Source organism: Phasianus colchicus, chromosome 2 (genome assembly GCF_987193195.1).
Source record: "Phasianus colchicus chromosome 2, bPhaCol1.hap1.1, whole genome shotgun sequence".
Taxonomy (NCBI): domain Eukaryota; kingdom Metazoa; phylum Chordata; class Aves; order Galliformes; family Phasianidae; genus Phasianus; species Phasianus colchicus.
Window position 1 is genome coordinate 22,023,020 of NC_143437.1, and position 17,184 is coordinate 22,040,203.

General features: G+C 42.6%; 2 protein-coding genes across 2 annotated transcripts; both read left to right on the forward strand.

Annotated features, from left to right (window-relative positions):
• Window positions 1–7: 7 nt before the first annotated feature.
• Window positions 8–6,274, forward strand: NEK2 (NIMA related kinase 2). The gene is made up of 9 exons (XM_031595403.2): window positions 8–165; window positions 269–486; window positions 568–805; window positions 1,452–1,534; window positions 1,769–1,895; window positions 2,540–2,759; window positions 3,753–3,807; window positions 3,892–3,962; window positions 5,827–6,274. The coding sequence occupies exons 1-9, from the start codon at window positions 70–72 to the stop codon at window positions 6,051–6,053; spliced, it is 1,335 nt and encodes a 444-aa protein (XP_031451263.2). The 5' UTR covers window positions 8–69; the 3' UTR covers window positions 6,054–6,274.
• A 7,242-nt stretch (window positions 6,275–13,516) lies between these two features.
• Window positions 13,517–16,118, forward strand: LOC149918890 (uncharacterized). The gene has a single exon (XM_090135083.1). It carries the CDS (start codon window positions 13,840–13,842, stop codon window positions 15,496–15,498), a length of 1,659 nt encoding a protein of 552 aa, XP_089991209.1. The 5' UTR covers window positions 13,517–13,839; the 3' UTR covers window positions 15,499–16,118.
• Window positions 16,119–17,184: the final 1,066 nt, after the last annotated feature.

Here is a 17,184-nt window from a genome sequence, read left to right on the forward strand (position 1 = left end):
AGGAAGGGGCGGCGGGTTCAAACCGCGCCGGTGCGGCGGGCGGCCGGCAGCTCGCGGTGCGGTAGCGCCATGCCCAGCCGGCCCGAGGACTACGAGGTGCTGCTCACCATCGGCGCCGGCTCCTACGGCAAGTGCCGCAAGGTGCGGCGCAAGGCCGACGGCAAGGTGAGGTGCCGGCCGGGCGCTCCCGGTGAGCGGCGGGGGCTCTGACGGCTCTTTGTCCTGCCTTCGTTCGCTCGCTGCGCGTTTCGCTTTCTCCCTTTTGTAGATCCTGGTATGGAAGGAGCTCGACTACGGCTCCATGACGGAGGCGGAGAAGCAGATGCTCGTTTCGGAGGTGAATCTGCTCCGCGAGCTGCGGCACCCCAACATCGTCCGCTATCACGACCGCATCATCGACCGGAGCAGCACCACCCTCTACATCGTGATGGAGTACTGCGACGGCGGCGACCTGGCCAGCGTCATCGCGCGCTGCACCAGGGAGAGGTGCGCTGCGGCCGCGGGGGGGGGGGAGGGGGGGGCGAGATCCAAGCGGGGCGGGGGGCGTCAACCTTGTCGTTTCCACAGACACTACCTGGAAGAGAGCTTTGTTCTCCGAGTGCTGACTCAGCTGACGCTGGCCTTGAAGGAATGCCATAGGCGGAGCGACGGTGGAGTCACCGTACACCGGGACTTAAAACCAGCGAATGTCTTCCTAGATGGCAAGCAGAATGTTAAGCTTGGAGATTTTGGACTGGCTCGAATACTGCATCATGACACCAGCTTTGCCAAAACTTTTGTTGGAACCCCGTACTACATGTCTCCAGTAAGACCTCTGTTCTGTTCCTTTTCTTCCCTTGAAGGTCTGTTTTCTGCAGTGTTGGATTCACAGTCTGTTGATGCTTTGGAGGATTTAATGAGGAGTTGCTTGTCTTAAATGCAAGTGACTGATAAAGTAAGATTGTTTTGCAGAAAGTTAGCTTAGTTCTATATACTCGAACTATTATTGAGGTAAGTTATGTTGGAGTATCTTTCTCTGCAAAAGGAACAGAGAAGCTAGAGCATTCTTCTCTTTGTTACTGTTAATGTAAACAGGTTATTAAATCACCTGCTGAGGGTGAGGTTTCAATTTGTATTAGAAATGAGCAAGAGTTATTTCCCTGATACAATGGTTTGTTTGCTTTTTTTCTTTTGTGGGGGGAATAATAATGCTGACTAAAATATGGGGTTGTATCCATTGAAGACTGATGCAGCACTTTAGTCTGTAGTTATTGCAATAGTTTTTATTTAGTTATTAGTTATTGTAATAACTAAAGACTCTGCTAGTAAGAATTGCCATGGAGGTAAATGGAAAAAGAACCTTTAGAAGCAATCCTAGAAGCCAGAGTTAAATTCAGGTTTGAACAGGAGGGGATGATCCTATACTATGACAAAAATATCTTAGTAAACTTAAGATTTTTCTCTTTCTTCAGGAGCAAATTAACCACATGTCATACAATGAGAAATCTGACATCTGGTCTCTAGGATGTCTTCTATATGAGTTATGTGCTCTCACGTGAGTATAGTAGTATGCTAATTAATGTGGAAGGATAACTCTTAATGTGCATATGACTGCTCTTCATATAAACAGTAGCTTAAAGGATTTAGGAATGAGTCCTACATTCTTATTTCTGTATTTGTTGTGATGGTAGGTAACCAGTTCTTGCTGTTTATTTCTTAGTCTGACACTTTAATGAAAATAAGTCCTGTAAAACTGCTGAGATAATTCAAGAAAAATACTATTCTTCAGGCCTCCATTTACAGCTTACAACCAGAAGGAATTGGCAGAAAAGATAAGGGAGGGGAAGTTCAGACGAATACCGTATCGTTACTCAGAGCAGTTGAATGAACTTCTCAAAGAGATGCTGAACTTGAAGGTAAGAATCAGTTCTTAATTTTCTGCCTATGATAAGAGCTAGTACTGAAGGACTGGTTTTACTCCTCAGTTTATGAAACAAATTGATCTGCAGTAGTGGTGGCCATCATCTTGTCACCAGCAATATTACTTGCATAGGTAGGTGGGAAAAATTACTTTGAATACATCTTAAAAAAAGAAAAAAGAGGTGAGTGAGCAGCATCAGCTGCTCAAGAGTTATTCTAGGTTAATAGGGCACAAAATAGTGTCTCAGTATGGCCTACTGGAATTATCTAACAGCAAACTTCAAGGTCTAACTTCAGGATTAAAATTGTTCCACCAAGTGGTATAAAGAACCTAAATCTCTAACAGATGTGGATTCTTCAAGTTCCCCATCCACTTTGGCTCTGAAAGGAATAGATACCTGTGCTGGGATAGCCAGACTTGTGGTAGCAGCCTACTACCTCAGCTTTTGTCTGGTTAAATTAGTACAGCATGCCAGACCTTAGCTGTTGCCCTTTCCATGCTTTTTTTTTATCAGCTTCTCCTTCACTATAAAGCACATCGGCTGGTTTCCACCTGGGGATGCATCTTGCTTGGGAATCCATGGCAATAGTTTTTTTTCTTGATTGCAGCTGAGGGTTACTGGTAACTTCTCTCCTTTAGGATTATTGCCGACCATCTGTTGAAGATATTCTGCAGCACCCCTTGATAGCAGACTTAGTGGCAGAAGAGCAGAGAAAAAATCCTGATAAAAGAGGCCGGAGATCAGGAGAGCCAGAGAGGGTGCAGCATTCGGATGCTCCAGTGAATGAACTGAAGCTGAAGGAACAACAATTACATGAAAGAGAGCAAGCCATTAAGGACAGAGAGCAACGATTGGAGCGTATGATATTTCCCTTTGGGAAGGGGGTGGCAGTGGGACTCTGATTTAAAAGAATATGTGCTGGTGATGGAAGTGTAGACTGTTTTGAAAACTCATTTCAATGCACTAGGCTATCGTACTCCTATAGTTGCTACTAGAATTCTGTCCAAAGACTAAAACAAGAATGCTTGGCCTTAAATAATCTATACTAGTTTGTTCTTCTTTTCAATTGCTAAGATGTACTTGGCAGTTCAGAAATGTAAGCCTAGCCTGTGAAGAATATTAAAATTGAGCAGTAATCAGCAAAGTATGCAGAAAACCAGGGTCCAAATACACTGCTCTGTGCAGTGTAGGCTGATCTCCATGTATTTTGTGCAGATTAGCACTAGCTATGTTATGCTTGCCTTAGGCTATATAGTAATGTTGGAGTAAAATATACCTGAGTGAATGGTCAGCTGCTTTCATAGAAGCTGCATTCTACAGGTAATTTACATGCGAAATAGTGTAGGTGGCTGAGGTGTTAGGACTTCCTGGCTACATATAATACTTTGTTACATACATAGAGGCTCTGCTATATAGGTTTTTAACTGCATATATGATTTTCTGAGCCTGAATAACAGCTGCTGTTGTAAAGTAAGATGTTAGGTTATAGGTGACTTTTTAACTGGCATCTAAATACTCAGACCTGGTGTCTTTGTTTGCCATGAGATGATGTTCAGAACAGAAATCTGCTGTAGCTTCATTGTGGCATGTCACTCTTTTCCTGAAGGAAAAACAACCAACACACTTAAGAGCACTTGGTCAGTGTTTTATTGATGTACTGGGAAAGCTTGTATCCGCATAGCGGTTACCTTGCTTTGTTTAGAGATACAGAAGCAGAACACAAGAACATCTGGCAGGCTATTATTGCTGTCTTTTTTCACAAGAAGATATACCATGCACAATCCCTCTAGCTTTAACGTTTACATTCAAACATTACATACTACCCTCATACTACCCTATTTCTATTTCCAGAGAGAGAACGGGAACTCTGTGTTCGAGAGAGGCTGGCAGAGGACAAACTTGCTAGGTATTTTACTAACCTATAACTGCCTTGATTAGAAGCTCTACAGCCTTACAACAAAAAAGCTTAAACTTCCTTTTTTCAAAACAGAGCTGAAAAACTGATGAGGAACTACAGTCTCTACAAACAGCAGAGGACATTATCTTCTGCAGATGGTCCAGGTATGCAAGCATACAAGGAGCCTCTTGCACTGATAGATGTAGGCTGGTATGACCAGAAGAATGCTCATGATCAACATGCTCTATGTAGTCCCATTGTAGCAATACAAAACCCCATTATCTCTGCTTGGGAAGAGACTCTTGATTTTCTGCTTCGCAGGAAGATCTGAACAATGCTCACTTAGCAGTGTGAGCCTATCACTGTCAGTTTTTTGTTTTGCAAATTAGGTTCTTGTGATGAACCAACAAAATGCTGACTTGTAATCCAAACCTCAGAGTTGTATTTATTTTAGTTGTCTTTTTATGAACCTTTGATATAGTAAATTTCAATAAAAATTCAAATGCCTGATTACTTCATCTTTAGTTTCAACTTCTGAAGTCCTCAGAGTGGGAACTAATACTTGTTGCAAGTCACACAGCTATGATCACTGCCTCACTTAGGCTCAGAAGAAAACAGTATTATTAATTTACTTTAGTTTAATTCACAAGAACAAAAAGCATGTTTGACAATGTGCTATAATACTTGACTACTTACATCTGTTTTACAAGATCTATTAGCTCACAAGTGTTTGAGCCTTACTTTGGCCTTGATAATATTCAAATCTTCCCTGTAATAACTGATAGTATCTACTGCTCATTGCACTTTAATAGTATAAATGACCAAAGTACTTAATATTCCTTTTGCTTCCTGCTAGGGAGAGCACAAGTAAAAAAAAATCTTGGATGGGGATATTAAACACTGGCTCTGAAATAGTACTGCTAGAACAAAGAAATGTGAATAGCCTCTAACATGAAGCAAAAAAATCTTCATTTAGTTTTAGTTGGAGAGAAAGCAAGATATGCATATGTCGCTGCCTCTAATATAAATAAAACTGAAGTTGCTTCCCTCAAGAAGTGGCTAGTGTAGTGTAAAAGAACACAAGTAAAGTATCCCTAGAAGTTAGTGCTATTTAAATGTTTCTAATATACCTGCCTACTTTAAGAATTCTCTCCCAACATCTTTTATTTGATCCATTAAAGAATATAAAATCAAATAAAAACTAAACTTGCCTGGAGCTTTCTGATGTTGTTGGAAGCATAAAGTTAAACAAGCATCAGCACTTCCTTCTGTTCTCTTCCCCTTCTCCCCCTCTTTCATATACTGTTTTGATATTAGTAGATATTAATGTTTGAAAATAAGCAAAGACGCTTGGTGTAGCAACACCTACAGATAGAAAATACAGAAAAGTAAATGTAGCTGTTGCAAGAGTGACAAGCTCTTGCTCTAGTCTCAGCTGTAGACCATGCCATTAGACATTTCTCTAACAATGTTTTCTACACTTCCAACTCATTCACATTCAGTAGTATTCTTGTAACACTGTTTCTGAAATTTACCTGCACCTGACACAGGTTGTGTTAATGTATTGCAATATTAACAAGATCACTTCCTACTAATTTATTTAGTTTGCTTTAATGTTCTTTCTCATCACTGCATTGCATCTCACACAGGTTCTTAATTCCTAATTTTTCCTCGATGTTAGTTGTGTGGCTCACTTCACAGTAAAATGGAAAACCAGAATTCCTAGTTTCCATGAGTATGTCCTAAGCACTATTTCTGCAGAGAAATAGTTGTTCTCTTTATTCCAAGTGCTATTTCCTTAAGAGCTCTTTAGAAGCTACAGTGCATACACCCTTTCATTGCAATCGTTTTAAAACTTCACTTTCAAATTTTCCTCCAAAAATGGGAATTATTGCTAAGAGCTGAGATGCATTTAATTAGATCACTTGGATCCATGGGTAGTTAACAAAATGGGTGACAGGATTAAAGGTTATAAGCTAAGCAATAAATGCTGAAATGCATTAATTCAGTTTCTGTTTGTTTCTTAAGATAATGCGCTCCTGCTCCCCTTTTCTACAACCAAGAAGAAGGTCCACTTTGGTGGAAGTGAAGAGGATGCTATGCCTTCTGTTAATGTGGAGAACTATCCCCTTTCAAAAGGGAAATGCTCTGATCTCAAGAGACGCCTGTATGCTGCAAACCTACGAGCTCAAGCACTCTGTGAACTGGAAAAGAACTATCAACTAAAGAGCAGACAAATCTTGGGCATGCGCTGAACCTGTAACATATGTGTACAGTATTTATCTTTTTAGAGTTGATTATATATATGGGATGGTACTTATGCCTTCCTCTTTTAAGCTGGAACCTACTGAAAATATATTTTAAATCTTTATAAGAATATTTTTTTTTCTAAGGGCATAAAAGGCTATGTTACAAAAACAGGTCATTTTGATATCAAACAAGCTGAGCTGTATTATTAAAATATATTTTTTTGCTTTTCTTTGTTTACTACATGTTGTTTCTCTGGAAAAAAAAAATATAGCAAAACAGATTTTACTAGATATAGTGTGAAAGACTTTTAGCTGAAAAAAATACAGAAATTCGAAGTCTGGATTAAAATCATGCTGTACACAATGTACAGTACTTGATAAAAGTGTTCATATGTGGAAAAGTTTTTGTCTGCTTGTGAATACTTTTTAGCTCTCAAAAGAACAAAATGAATTTTTAAAATCTCTTTCCTCTACCAAAGTGGAAAAAAGACCCAATTATGGAATTGTAGGTGTTGAAAGGGACCTCTGGATATTATTCCAGTCCAACCCTCCTGCTAAAGCAGGTTCCCTAGAGCAGGTTGCACAAGAAAAGATCCATCAGGAAAGTTTTAAATATCTTCAGTAACTGATGAGATTATAGTCCTGCTGCCTGGACAGCTGCATGGCATTTTGTCAGCTCCTGAAAGATCTGGTTTGGGGCGTGTATTTGACATCTTCTTTGGTTTATCTTAAAAATGTGCAAACTGAACCCATGGGTCTCTCTCCTGCTGCTGGGCACCACCCAGGATATTGGCACCTATCTTTCGGGGAGAGGCAATTCTATTTCAAATAGCAAATAATTATTTTCTTCAAGTTTGCAGCCTCCATCTTTCTTCTCACAGTTCTCTGCTGGAGTGGTAGTTGGTTTCTCAGGGTATTGTATATTTAATAAACTAACTCAGATTCACGAATACAAAAAAAATCCTTTGCAACTCCAGTGCTGGGTATATATTACATATGAAGATTTCTCTGGGTTGAAATGCTTAAAATGTATTTATAGAAAGCAGCTGATTTTATTTCTTGTTGGGCCAAGAATGCTTTTTAAAGAGGTATTCTAGATGTTTTTTATCATAAATACTGTTTAAGATGCTCACACGTAATTTAAGGATTAATCCATGCTTCTTCACAATGCTTGTATATAGATTTTTCTATATTGTGTGCCTCAGCCAGAAAATCTGTAATGCAGCTCTACTGACATACACAAAGGTCTTTATTGTATAGCCCATAAAAGAGCAAAGGGTAGAATATGCAGTAGTATACTTCTAATGTGGAAAAAGTGGGGGATGCAAGTATTTTGTTGGTCACTATCATCTGCAAAATACAGGTAGTCAAAGGAGGAAAAAAAAGTAACCAAGAAAAGAGTAATTAATGATTCAAGAAAGTCTGTATCGTTAGCTGGCTGATGCTTGTAAGCGCTTTGCGTATGAAAAAGCCAGACTAATAAAAAGGCTTGACTTTTTGTCTTGGACCGCATAAATAGATCAAATAATTACTGCATTTAAGAGTGAGATACCTTCAGAACAATGCCTGCAGCTTCTCTTTTCGTTTAATTCTCTAGTGACCTCAAGATGGTGCTGTTGCCCTGTAACTGTTGGGAACTGCCTGTAGCCCACTGATAGATTACCTAACACAAAATTTAGGACCTGATTGAAATATGTTTTTGTCTCTTGTTTCAGAAAATTCTAAGTGTGTTGCTCCAAAATATCGGTATATTTAGGCTATGGATGCTTTTGTACTTTCTGGTGCAAATAATTGCAATTATCTGTGATTTGCCATTTTGCATCTTTTATTCGTGTTTTGTAAAGATAGTTGAATCAAAATCTTAGTTAACAATTACACTATTATGAACAGGAAATGCTACAGAGTACGCAAACTATCAATCATGATGGCAGTAATAAATGAAAACAGCCTAAGATACAGCTGAAGCATTGAGCCAGTTGAAATGCATTACCCACAATGTCCTCTTGAGGTATTATTGCCCTAATAAGATAAATGCAGTCTTTCTAGAGGTTTTTGGAACAAGAACTTCCTACCAGTATGTGTCAAACAGGGGAAGGCATCTTGTTGATTGTCTTCGTTGTGCTTTGGGATTTTTGCTTTGGAATTCTGGAATTCACATATTCTTACTAATGCATAATAGTTTTCCCAGAGCATGTGTGCAGCACTGGAATCACACTTAGGCTGTAATTTTCAATTGTATGCAGGAAAATAAATAGAATATGTATGGGAGCATTGACTGCTTGCAAAGCATTGCCATCATTCCGATGCATATACTTAATTCCTAAAAATAAGGGTAAATTTGTACGTATGCACAAGGTTTAGCTTAGGCATTTTCCTTGTGTGGTGTGCAGAGTGATAATAATAGTGTACACTGTTGGATATTCTGAAATATTCACTACTCTTTAATATTGGTATCAGGAATTCTAATAATGTGTATAGTTGGGGGCACTCAAATGATACAAGAAGAGTAGATCTGAAGGGAAGTTGCACAACTTCTGACAACTGGCCCATATCTCTGATCTTCAGCCTTTGTGTGTGACCTTAATCAAGACCCTGTCCTGTGCCTAAGTCTCCATCCTTATCAGGCTTGTCACAGGGGGGAGCTCAGAGACAGTGCTGGGATCCTGTACAGGTCTGCACTTTTACCAGATTTACAACATCTAGAAGAAATCAGGCTTAAACACAGAGGACCCTGAATCTCATTCCTAAACAAGAATATCAATAAATCCTTTAATCTGTACTGCATTATTGAACAGCCGGAGGGATAAATCTTCTGGAACAACTAATTATATTTTTATTTTTTCACAGGGAAATTCACATTTTCCCCCTTTATTCTCACTGATTAAGCCAGGAGGTAGTGTTCTGGCACAAACTGATCCACAACTGCTTACTGTGAGAATCAACCTGCTGATACCCAGAAGTAGAAAATACAGTGTGGATAAACTCCTTGCTATCACTGTTGTCCTCATACGAAAAAGGCATTGCTCCTCACTTACACCACTTGTCATCCCAGTGCTTGCATGCACTTCTTAGTGTGCTGATAAATTCATTTCCCAGTTCATAGATTCATAGTCCAAAATACAGCCAGACCTAGTGATGGTACAGTGACAGCCTTTGGGCTGCATCTGTGTCTCCTTCTTTCCTTGTGTAACTTGTGTGAAGCCAGAGAAATCCTAGGAGCCATAAAGCTGTGGCTCTGGGTGTGGAAGGAAGCCAAAGCCTGCTGAGGAACCTGCTGAAAGAGCCATTCCAACACCATGGAAGACTTTGGCATAATTAAGGCTATATACATTATAACCCACGTCAGTAAAATAAGTGAGTTTTATTTTTATATTTACTTGAAAAGTTAGGTGAAGGTTAAATATTAACCTTTACAACCTTAAAAAGCTCCACAGACCGACTGCAGCACATCACACTGCTTTTTCGTTTAGCACTGCTTTCAGCCAGATCAGCAATGCTGAGAAGTTACTGTACACGAGGCAGCAACACCTTTATCTGACTTCTTTTGAATACAAAGTGTGCTTCTGTGGCTCAGCTGCCATAAAAGAATGAAGTTTTATTGAAACAACAGCTCTCTGCATTCTGCAAATGGACTCCTGCCATTTGGATCTCGCTTCCAGGTTGCATCCACTCTCAACTATTAGATCCAAGACACAGAAATCAGCATTTAGTGCTTCACACAACAAGCACTGAAAGTGACATGCAGTGACTAATAATAAATAACGCAGTTTCTGCTATCAATTTTCATATACATTTTTTTGTCATAAAACTTGGTCTGCAGCATGCAGACTGATGAGGAGTATGGCAGATACTTAAGAGGTGCTCAAGTACCTGGCTAGAGTTAGTAATTTTTTTCCCATTATTCATCTAAATCTGAAAAACTTTTATTTGCAAAGGTAGCTGCTAAACTTTTTTTTTTTTTTTTTTTTTTTTTTTAACTGATTAATCAGCTCTTTCAGCAGGTCCTGCTCTTGTAAGGTCAGCAGAAGCAAGCTATTGCATAACACAAATTTTTGCATGTATGTGTCAGTCCGAGTCCCAAGGACATAGCAGAAGCTCAGGAAAGCCAATGACAAGCTTTCCTTCAAATTCACTGAACCTTTGGCTGGACTTCAACTTCATTAGCATTAGACATTTGTAAATACTTACACTTGTTTGCTCTGTGTGGACTAAGCATAGCCAAAGACACAGCAGAAACAATCCATCAGCCTTCCTCAACAGAAATGAAGACAAGTCACTTTAGATAGAGCTCTCAATCTTGGCTTCTATGAAATCAGACTTTCTTTGATAGGAAGTCTCATTAATAGCCCTTTGGAAAGCCTGGACACCATGGACCTCTCTGGAGGTGTATGTAGTACTATGGAACACTGAATACACTTTTTCTGCTCATCCAACTGCAAATAGAAATAATCTTATATACCTGACCTCTCAGCTCTTCATAGACCATCAGGGAATATTCCAGTGACCCCAGAGCTAGATTTCTATTTAGGTCATCCAGGAAGTCTAGATGCGTGACAAATATGTGTTAAAGTCACTGACCAACTTGAGAGCTAATTGCCATTTAAAGTATTTTCTGACTGCTACTAATCAATCGTTAGATGCCACTGGGGAAAGATAATATGGGCTTTCTGAGACTTGGATGATAACACAAACAAAGCTGCCAGGGCAAGTGGCAGTTGTGACAGATAATGATTTTGTGGGAGGTGAAGCAAATACCTCCTATGGCAGTGATCCACGTAATTAGCTTGAGCTGGATGCAAGTGCTTTGTGGTTGTAACTAAAAGCAGGAGGAAGCATTAGCATTAAAGAAAATGATACAATCAAGGAAGTATTCAGTTGATTGGAAAAAATAACTTAGTTCTATAAGAATTATTATAGTCTTACCTTTAGGGCACATTTTGAATTTCCCCAGGTGAACTGAGAGCAAGGAGAACCTTCTCACCATCATGCTAGTTTCTAAAGGTACCAGCTCAGAGAAGAGCTGCTGTATGATGCACCCAAACGGATCCATCTACCTGTAAGGTATCCATCATCTATTTTCATTCAGTCTAGTTCAGCCATGAGATGGACACAGATCAGCAGTGTGATGAATACAGGTGAGCGACAAAGAACATACCACTAAAGCTAAGCTATGTAAGATGCCACAAGAACTCCCTTCTCTAAATTTCCCACTCTTCCTCAAAATCAAATACCTGCTTTGATGCTTCATGTTTCAAAATGAGACTGGTGGCTACAGCGGAACTTCACCTCTGTGCAAAGCCACAATATGTGAACCTCCAGGTGTTTTCAAAAAGGGAAAGGGCATGAAACTATTTGTTCTTGCTACTGATTTTAACTAAGGGACTGAAAACAGGACCCTACACTGCCTAGGTTCAGGGAAATTGTCTGGGCAGAGCCCCAGAAGCCTTATTTCAGAAACTTGAAAGGAAATTTGTGAAGGATCAACTACAGCCTTCACTTGTGCATGTTCTTAACCTCTTTCCCTGTTTATTTTGCTGTCTCACGTTCTGATTAAACGAATCCAAGGCAGACTGGTCTTGTAACTGCTGCTAATTTGCACTTGCTGCTGGCATGGCTGTGGGTGCAAACAAAACAGTTAAGTATTGGCAAGAAGTGGTAGGTTAATCACTGTCTTGGAAGTCTGGTGTTCTGCTTGTGCTCCAGGGAATGAGCTCAACTGAACAGAGAAGCCCAGCCAGGGAACTCAGCCCTGGGTTTGTGCCAGGCAGTAACCATGAGTTTTGTTTTCAAGGCTGGCTCTGCAGGAGCTTCTTACATAAAATCCTAGGGCCTGGCTTAAATTGACCAGATGTTCTAATGTTTTTTTTAATCCCATTTTTTACAGTTTAGATTCCAGCTGCAAGGCCACTTTCTGGAAGTTAAACAGCACTTGCAACAAGGGTCAATTCTAAGCTCATTGCAATTATTCCAAGCTTATTGCAATTATTGCAATGATTTACAGTGTTTACAAGCAGCCTGCCATATCTGCAGTCCCTCAGTTGAAGGTCAGTCTCCTTGTCAGAAATGGGAGCTATTTTAAAGGCTCACTCTGGGCCACAGGGTCTCTTCATCCTGCCCCTATCCCCCTTACCAGGCTGTTTCTCCATACCATGAGCTAGGGCAAACAGTCACAATTCTTGAAAATTTTTCACCTTAATAAAGTGAGGTTGAAGAAATTTCTATACCATGATGGAGTACTTAAAGATGAATAATAACATGCTAAATAATGCTATTTAACTATTCATAACTTTGGAGCTATTACTGGACGTGTAAAGATATACTGTATGTAACTGGTTGGCATTGGTACAAAGTTGGAGAAAAACTGTGATGTTCAGCAATGGTTTTACTATTGTTATTATCATACAAACATATACTACCAAAGATGCTGTCAGCATTGTTCCTAATCCAGTATCTCAGAGAACCAGGCTGTGAACAAATATTTCTGGTGATCCTACAGTAAAATTGCCAATAGTTCCATACAGAACATCGGAAGCTTCAACAAGAAAAACAGAGAATAAAATCAAATCTTTGCAACAGTAAGGACAACTTTCACTGTATGCAAACACAGAGCTGTCATCTACCCTCCTTTTTATTGGCCAAACACAGAACAATTAGCCACTTCCCCAGTTTACAGGCTTCTCCCTGGTGACTCAACCTCAGAGGAATGGTAGCTGCTCTCTTTTTTAGTGCCACACTAAACTCCTTATCATGCTGTAAACCATCCTGTTGTGTTTCAGCCTTGGCAGTACCCAGAAACAGGGAATGTACCCAGTGTCAGCAGTATCTGCTCCTTGCTGCATGTAACATGTTTAACACCCTGGCTACTGCTGAGGTCCTTTGCCCTTGATAGATAGACAGACAGACAGACAGATAGATAGATAGTGCAAGAAAAGAACACTAGACATTTCTCAACCAGTGAATTATTCTAGAGAAACTCATATTTGGGACTTCCATCACTTGGCAATGAGGCTTTTGTTTTAAGCAGGCAGCTAGGAAAAAAAAAAAAAAAAACAACCCACGCTGATACACTGCCTTTGCACAGTTATTGGGTCATTCTGTGACAACATCCACCCTTTTAATTGTCTTAATTAATTTAATACCAGTCTTCAAATTGACAGCCCGATAGCCTGACTTCCTACTGCCACAGGGTGAGGCTGTCACAGTGTGCACTCAGTGCTCTGTCTTCTCATCAAAGTTGCTCAGATCTATGGCACTTTCTTTTGTTTTAGGAAGTGGTTACTTCAAAAATAGGAAGGATAATTTTAAGTAATTCTATACAGATTACTGAGAAGGTATCAAGTGATAATATTCGACATCCTTTCCCCTCTTCCTATTTTGTCTGAGCGAATCCTCCTTTGGCATGGGAGCAGGAGTGGCCATTTGAACAACAGCAGTTTATTTACAGTTCCTTGGGGTTTCATTGTGTTGTAGTGAGGGTCTGGCGCCCGGAAGATATCGCGTTGTACGGGAAGACAGGGTCCCCCTCCCGATAGCCAATAGCGTTCAGTGCCCAGGTTATATAAGGCTGTTTCTCCCGCCAATAAACGCCATTTGCCGTCCACCACATTGGTGTCCGCGAGCCGATGGACCGAGCGACCTGGGATTGGTCGCCGTGCCGTTCCCGAACCAGGTCGCCACGCCTACGATAGGCAACAAGTGGTGCCGAAACCCGGGATTCGCCTGGACGGGTGAACGGCGGCCGGAGCGGCAGGACCAGCCCGGCGGGGAGGACGCTCCCGGACCAACAAGGAGGATGGAAGTCCTTGTGAAGGTCGTATCGCAGTTAGATAAGCAGTGGGGCATCGATTGTAAGCCCAAAGATTTTACTCTCGCTATTGCGAGGCTTTTGCGAATTGGGGTCATTGACCAGCCGGTGGATATTCTCCACCCCGAAGTGTGGGATAAATGCACTAAAGCGTTAACTGAGGAGACGATGTCCTCGGGCTGTGGGAGAAGCCTAGAGTCGTGGGGGAGAGTCGCGCGGGCCCTGCGCAGGGCCATGCGGGAGCGGGAGAGCTGGAGGGCGGCAGAGAGCCGTTTGTCGGCCGCCCCGGGACTGGGAGTCGGGGCGGCCACGCGGAGTTTGCACCCTTCTGACGATGACGTGTCCTCTCAATCGAACCCCGACCCGCCCACGGAGGGACAGAAACGTGCTAAATCCTTCTGGGGTGGGTTAATCGAGGAGGCCAGGGCTGCCGCGGAGAAATCGGAGCCCGAGGAAATTTGGGCTCGACCGCCCCCCTATGCGCCCCAAGATGGCGCCGAGCCAGGAGAGGGAGGGCGGGGGGAAGGCGCCCTTGGCGGGAACGTCGAGGAGGTGTTAGATAAAGGCGGTGGGAGCGACCGGGAAGGTGAGGGGAGCGTGAGTGAAGGGTGGAAAGCCAATCAGAGCGGCCGTCCGAAGAAAAGCCGCTGTGGGGCGAACATCCCGCTGGGCAGAGGGCGGGACGAACCAAGAGGGAGGGAACGGCCTGCCCGCAAGGGAGGCGGGCGGGGCCGGAGCCTAACAAAAAGGTACGGGAAACCGGAAGTGGCCGCTCAGTCGGGCTCTGACTCCGGGTCAGACACTAGCTGCGACGAGTGGTTCGCAATTGACTTAAACTCGGAGGAGGAGGGAACGAATACGAACAGAGTTAAGAGCCGAAATATTCCCATCCAAATTAAAGAGAAACCGCGAGGGGGAGAAATCCCTCTTACAGACTGGAGAAAAATAAAGATTGCATGTGCTGACTGGGCCCCATCGGCCACACTAGCGTTCCCAGTCCGGGTGATGGATGGGGGACAGAGGGTCCACTCGCCGATAAACCCTAGGGATATACAAGCAATTGTTAAGGCAATTGCAGATAAAGGGCTTAACTCAGCTATGGTCTCCACCCTTATAGATGGTGTTTTTGGGGGAGACAATATGCTCCCATTTGACATAAAACAAACCTGTAGACTAATTTTTGACGGAGCAGGGATGATTGTTTTTAAACAAGAATGGGAAGATAACTGTGCAAGACAACTAGCTCAAGTAACTGGGGCGGATCACCCGCTACATGGTTCCAGCCTGCAGCGGCTGATGGGTACAGACCCAACAATGATTACCCCCCAAGCACAGGCCCTGGGCCTCCAGGCCCATGAAGTTATGACAATTACTTGTGCAGCCAGGGATGCTATTTGCACAGCCTCTAAAGTTATTGTTAAGCCATTGCCATGGTCCACCATAAGACAAAATGGAAGCGAGAGCTTTACACAATTTGTAAATTGCCTCCAGGCAGCAGTCGACTCCTCGACCCTGCCTGCGGAAGTGAAAGGCCCGGTTGCCACCAAGGTGGCCCACAAGAGCGTGCTGGCCACAGGCGGCGTGACCAGCCCGGCACAGTGGTGCTGCACAAGATCTGCCGCTACCAGAAGTCCACGGAGCTGCTGATCTGCAAGCTGCCCTTCCAGCGCCTGGTGTGCGAGATCACGCAGGACTTCAAGACCGACCTGCGCTTCCAGAGCCCAGCTGTAGGCGAGCGAGGCCTACCTGGTGAGGCTCTTCGAGGACATCCAGCTTACCTGGCGCATCCATGGGGAGTGCACCTGAGGCCACAGCCCATCCGCTTTTTTCTTCCGATTAACATCATGTTGGTAGAGCACCAACAACTGTTATAAGAATGTTCTTGTTCAGAGCACCTTATGTTTTCTATTCGAGTTTTCTATTGAAGTTTGTTCTATTTGAGTTTTCTATTGAAGATTGTTATATATTGTTATATTTTACCTAATTTAATTGTGCATAGGGAGGGGGGATATGTTGTAGTGAGGGTCTGGCGCCCGGAAGATATCGCGTTGTACGGGAAGACAGGGTCCCCCTCCCGATAGCCAATAGCGTTCAGTGCCCAGGTTATATAAGGCTGTTTCTCCCGCCAATAAACGCCATTTGCCGTCCACCACATTGGTGTCCGCGAGCCGATGGACCGAGCGACCTGGGATTGGTCGCCGTGCCGTTCCCGAACCAGGTCGCCACGCCTACGATAGGCAACACATTGTCATTTGTCTGGGATGGTAGAAACATTAACCCTAATTCAGCATTGTTGGAAGCAAAGGATTTCCACGCCACTGCCTTTTCAAAATACATGTAGTAAAGGAGAGTTTTAATGTACGACCATTTCACAATCACTTTTTCCTCTCTGAGTTTTGGGGAGAATTTTTTTGCAAAAAAAAAAACACCTGTGGGCCAAGAATCACTGTAACCAAAAAGTCCACTGACCCCTTAATGCTGGTGCTCACTGCAACGTATTAGTTCAGGGTTTTTCTTTTGCAGTGAACCTTGTAAAAATTTTCTTTGCCCTCTCCTGAAACATTACCAATATCTGGATCTGAGTGATTGTGGTTGCTCTTGCCAGAACACACTGGCAGCCAAGGGACAGCAGTCTGCAGGGCTGGGGAATGAGACTGCTTCCCCGTGACCTGGAACCTGCCTATCACTGCTGGCCAGATTTCAAAAAGCTACTGCACAATTTATTTGGGAGTCTTCGTTGCGAGATTCTCTGAGTCACAGATTGAGGTTATTTAGGAGCTACAGCTCCTAAAGATCAGCACTGGAGCGATAACTCCAGAACTTGTCTTTGAAATTGCATAATTTTTTCTTCGACTTTCCTTTAGAGCACCTGTGAAGGACAGGTTCTTTTTGGCAAAACACATCCTACTAAAAACTATCATCTCATTATCCTACTAAAAGCTCTAGACAAAAGCTGAGAGTTTTCCCCACTCCCAAGCTAAGCTTTCTAACTTTCAGGTCTGCCTGCTACCAGATGGTGGAAGTATGGGTGCTCACAGCTCCAGGAGGTATCTGCCATACATCAAACTGAGAGGCTGGCAAACCAAGGAAAGATGCTGAAGATTACAAAGCTTAGGGGAAGATTATAAGGCTTTGTCCTTCAACTGTAAATGTGAGAGGAATCCTGGCCCCAGGGGAATTGCTGATTCAGTTGTGGCCTGGGCTGCATACAAAGTCCTGTGTTTTTGATTTAGTGTTCATTCATTTCCAACCCTTTTCCCTTACCATCACTCACTGCTGCTCTCCCTGGGGATGATTCAGTGGAATAAAGCCACATGAGTTTAACGCTCATCC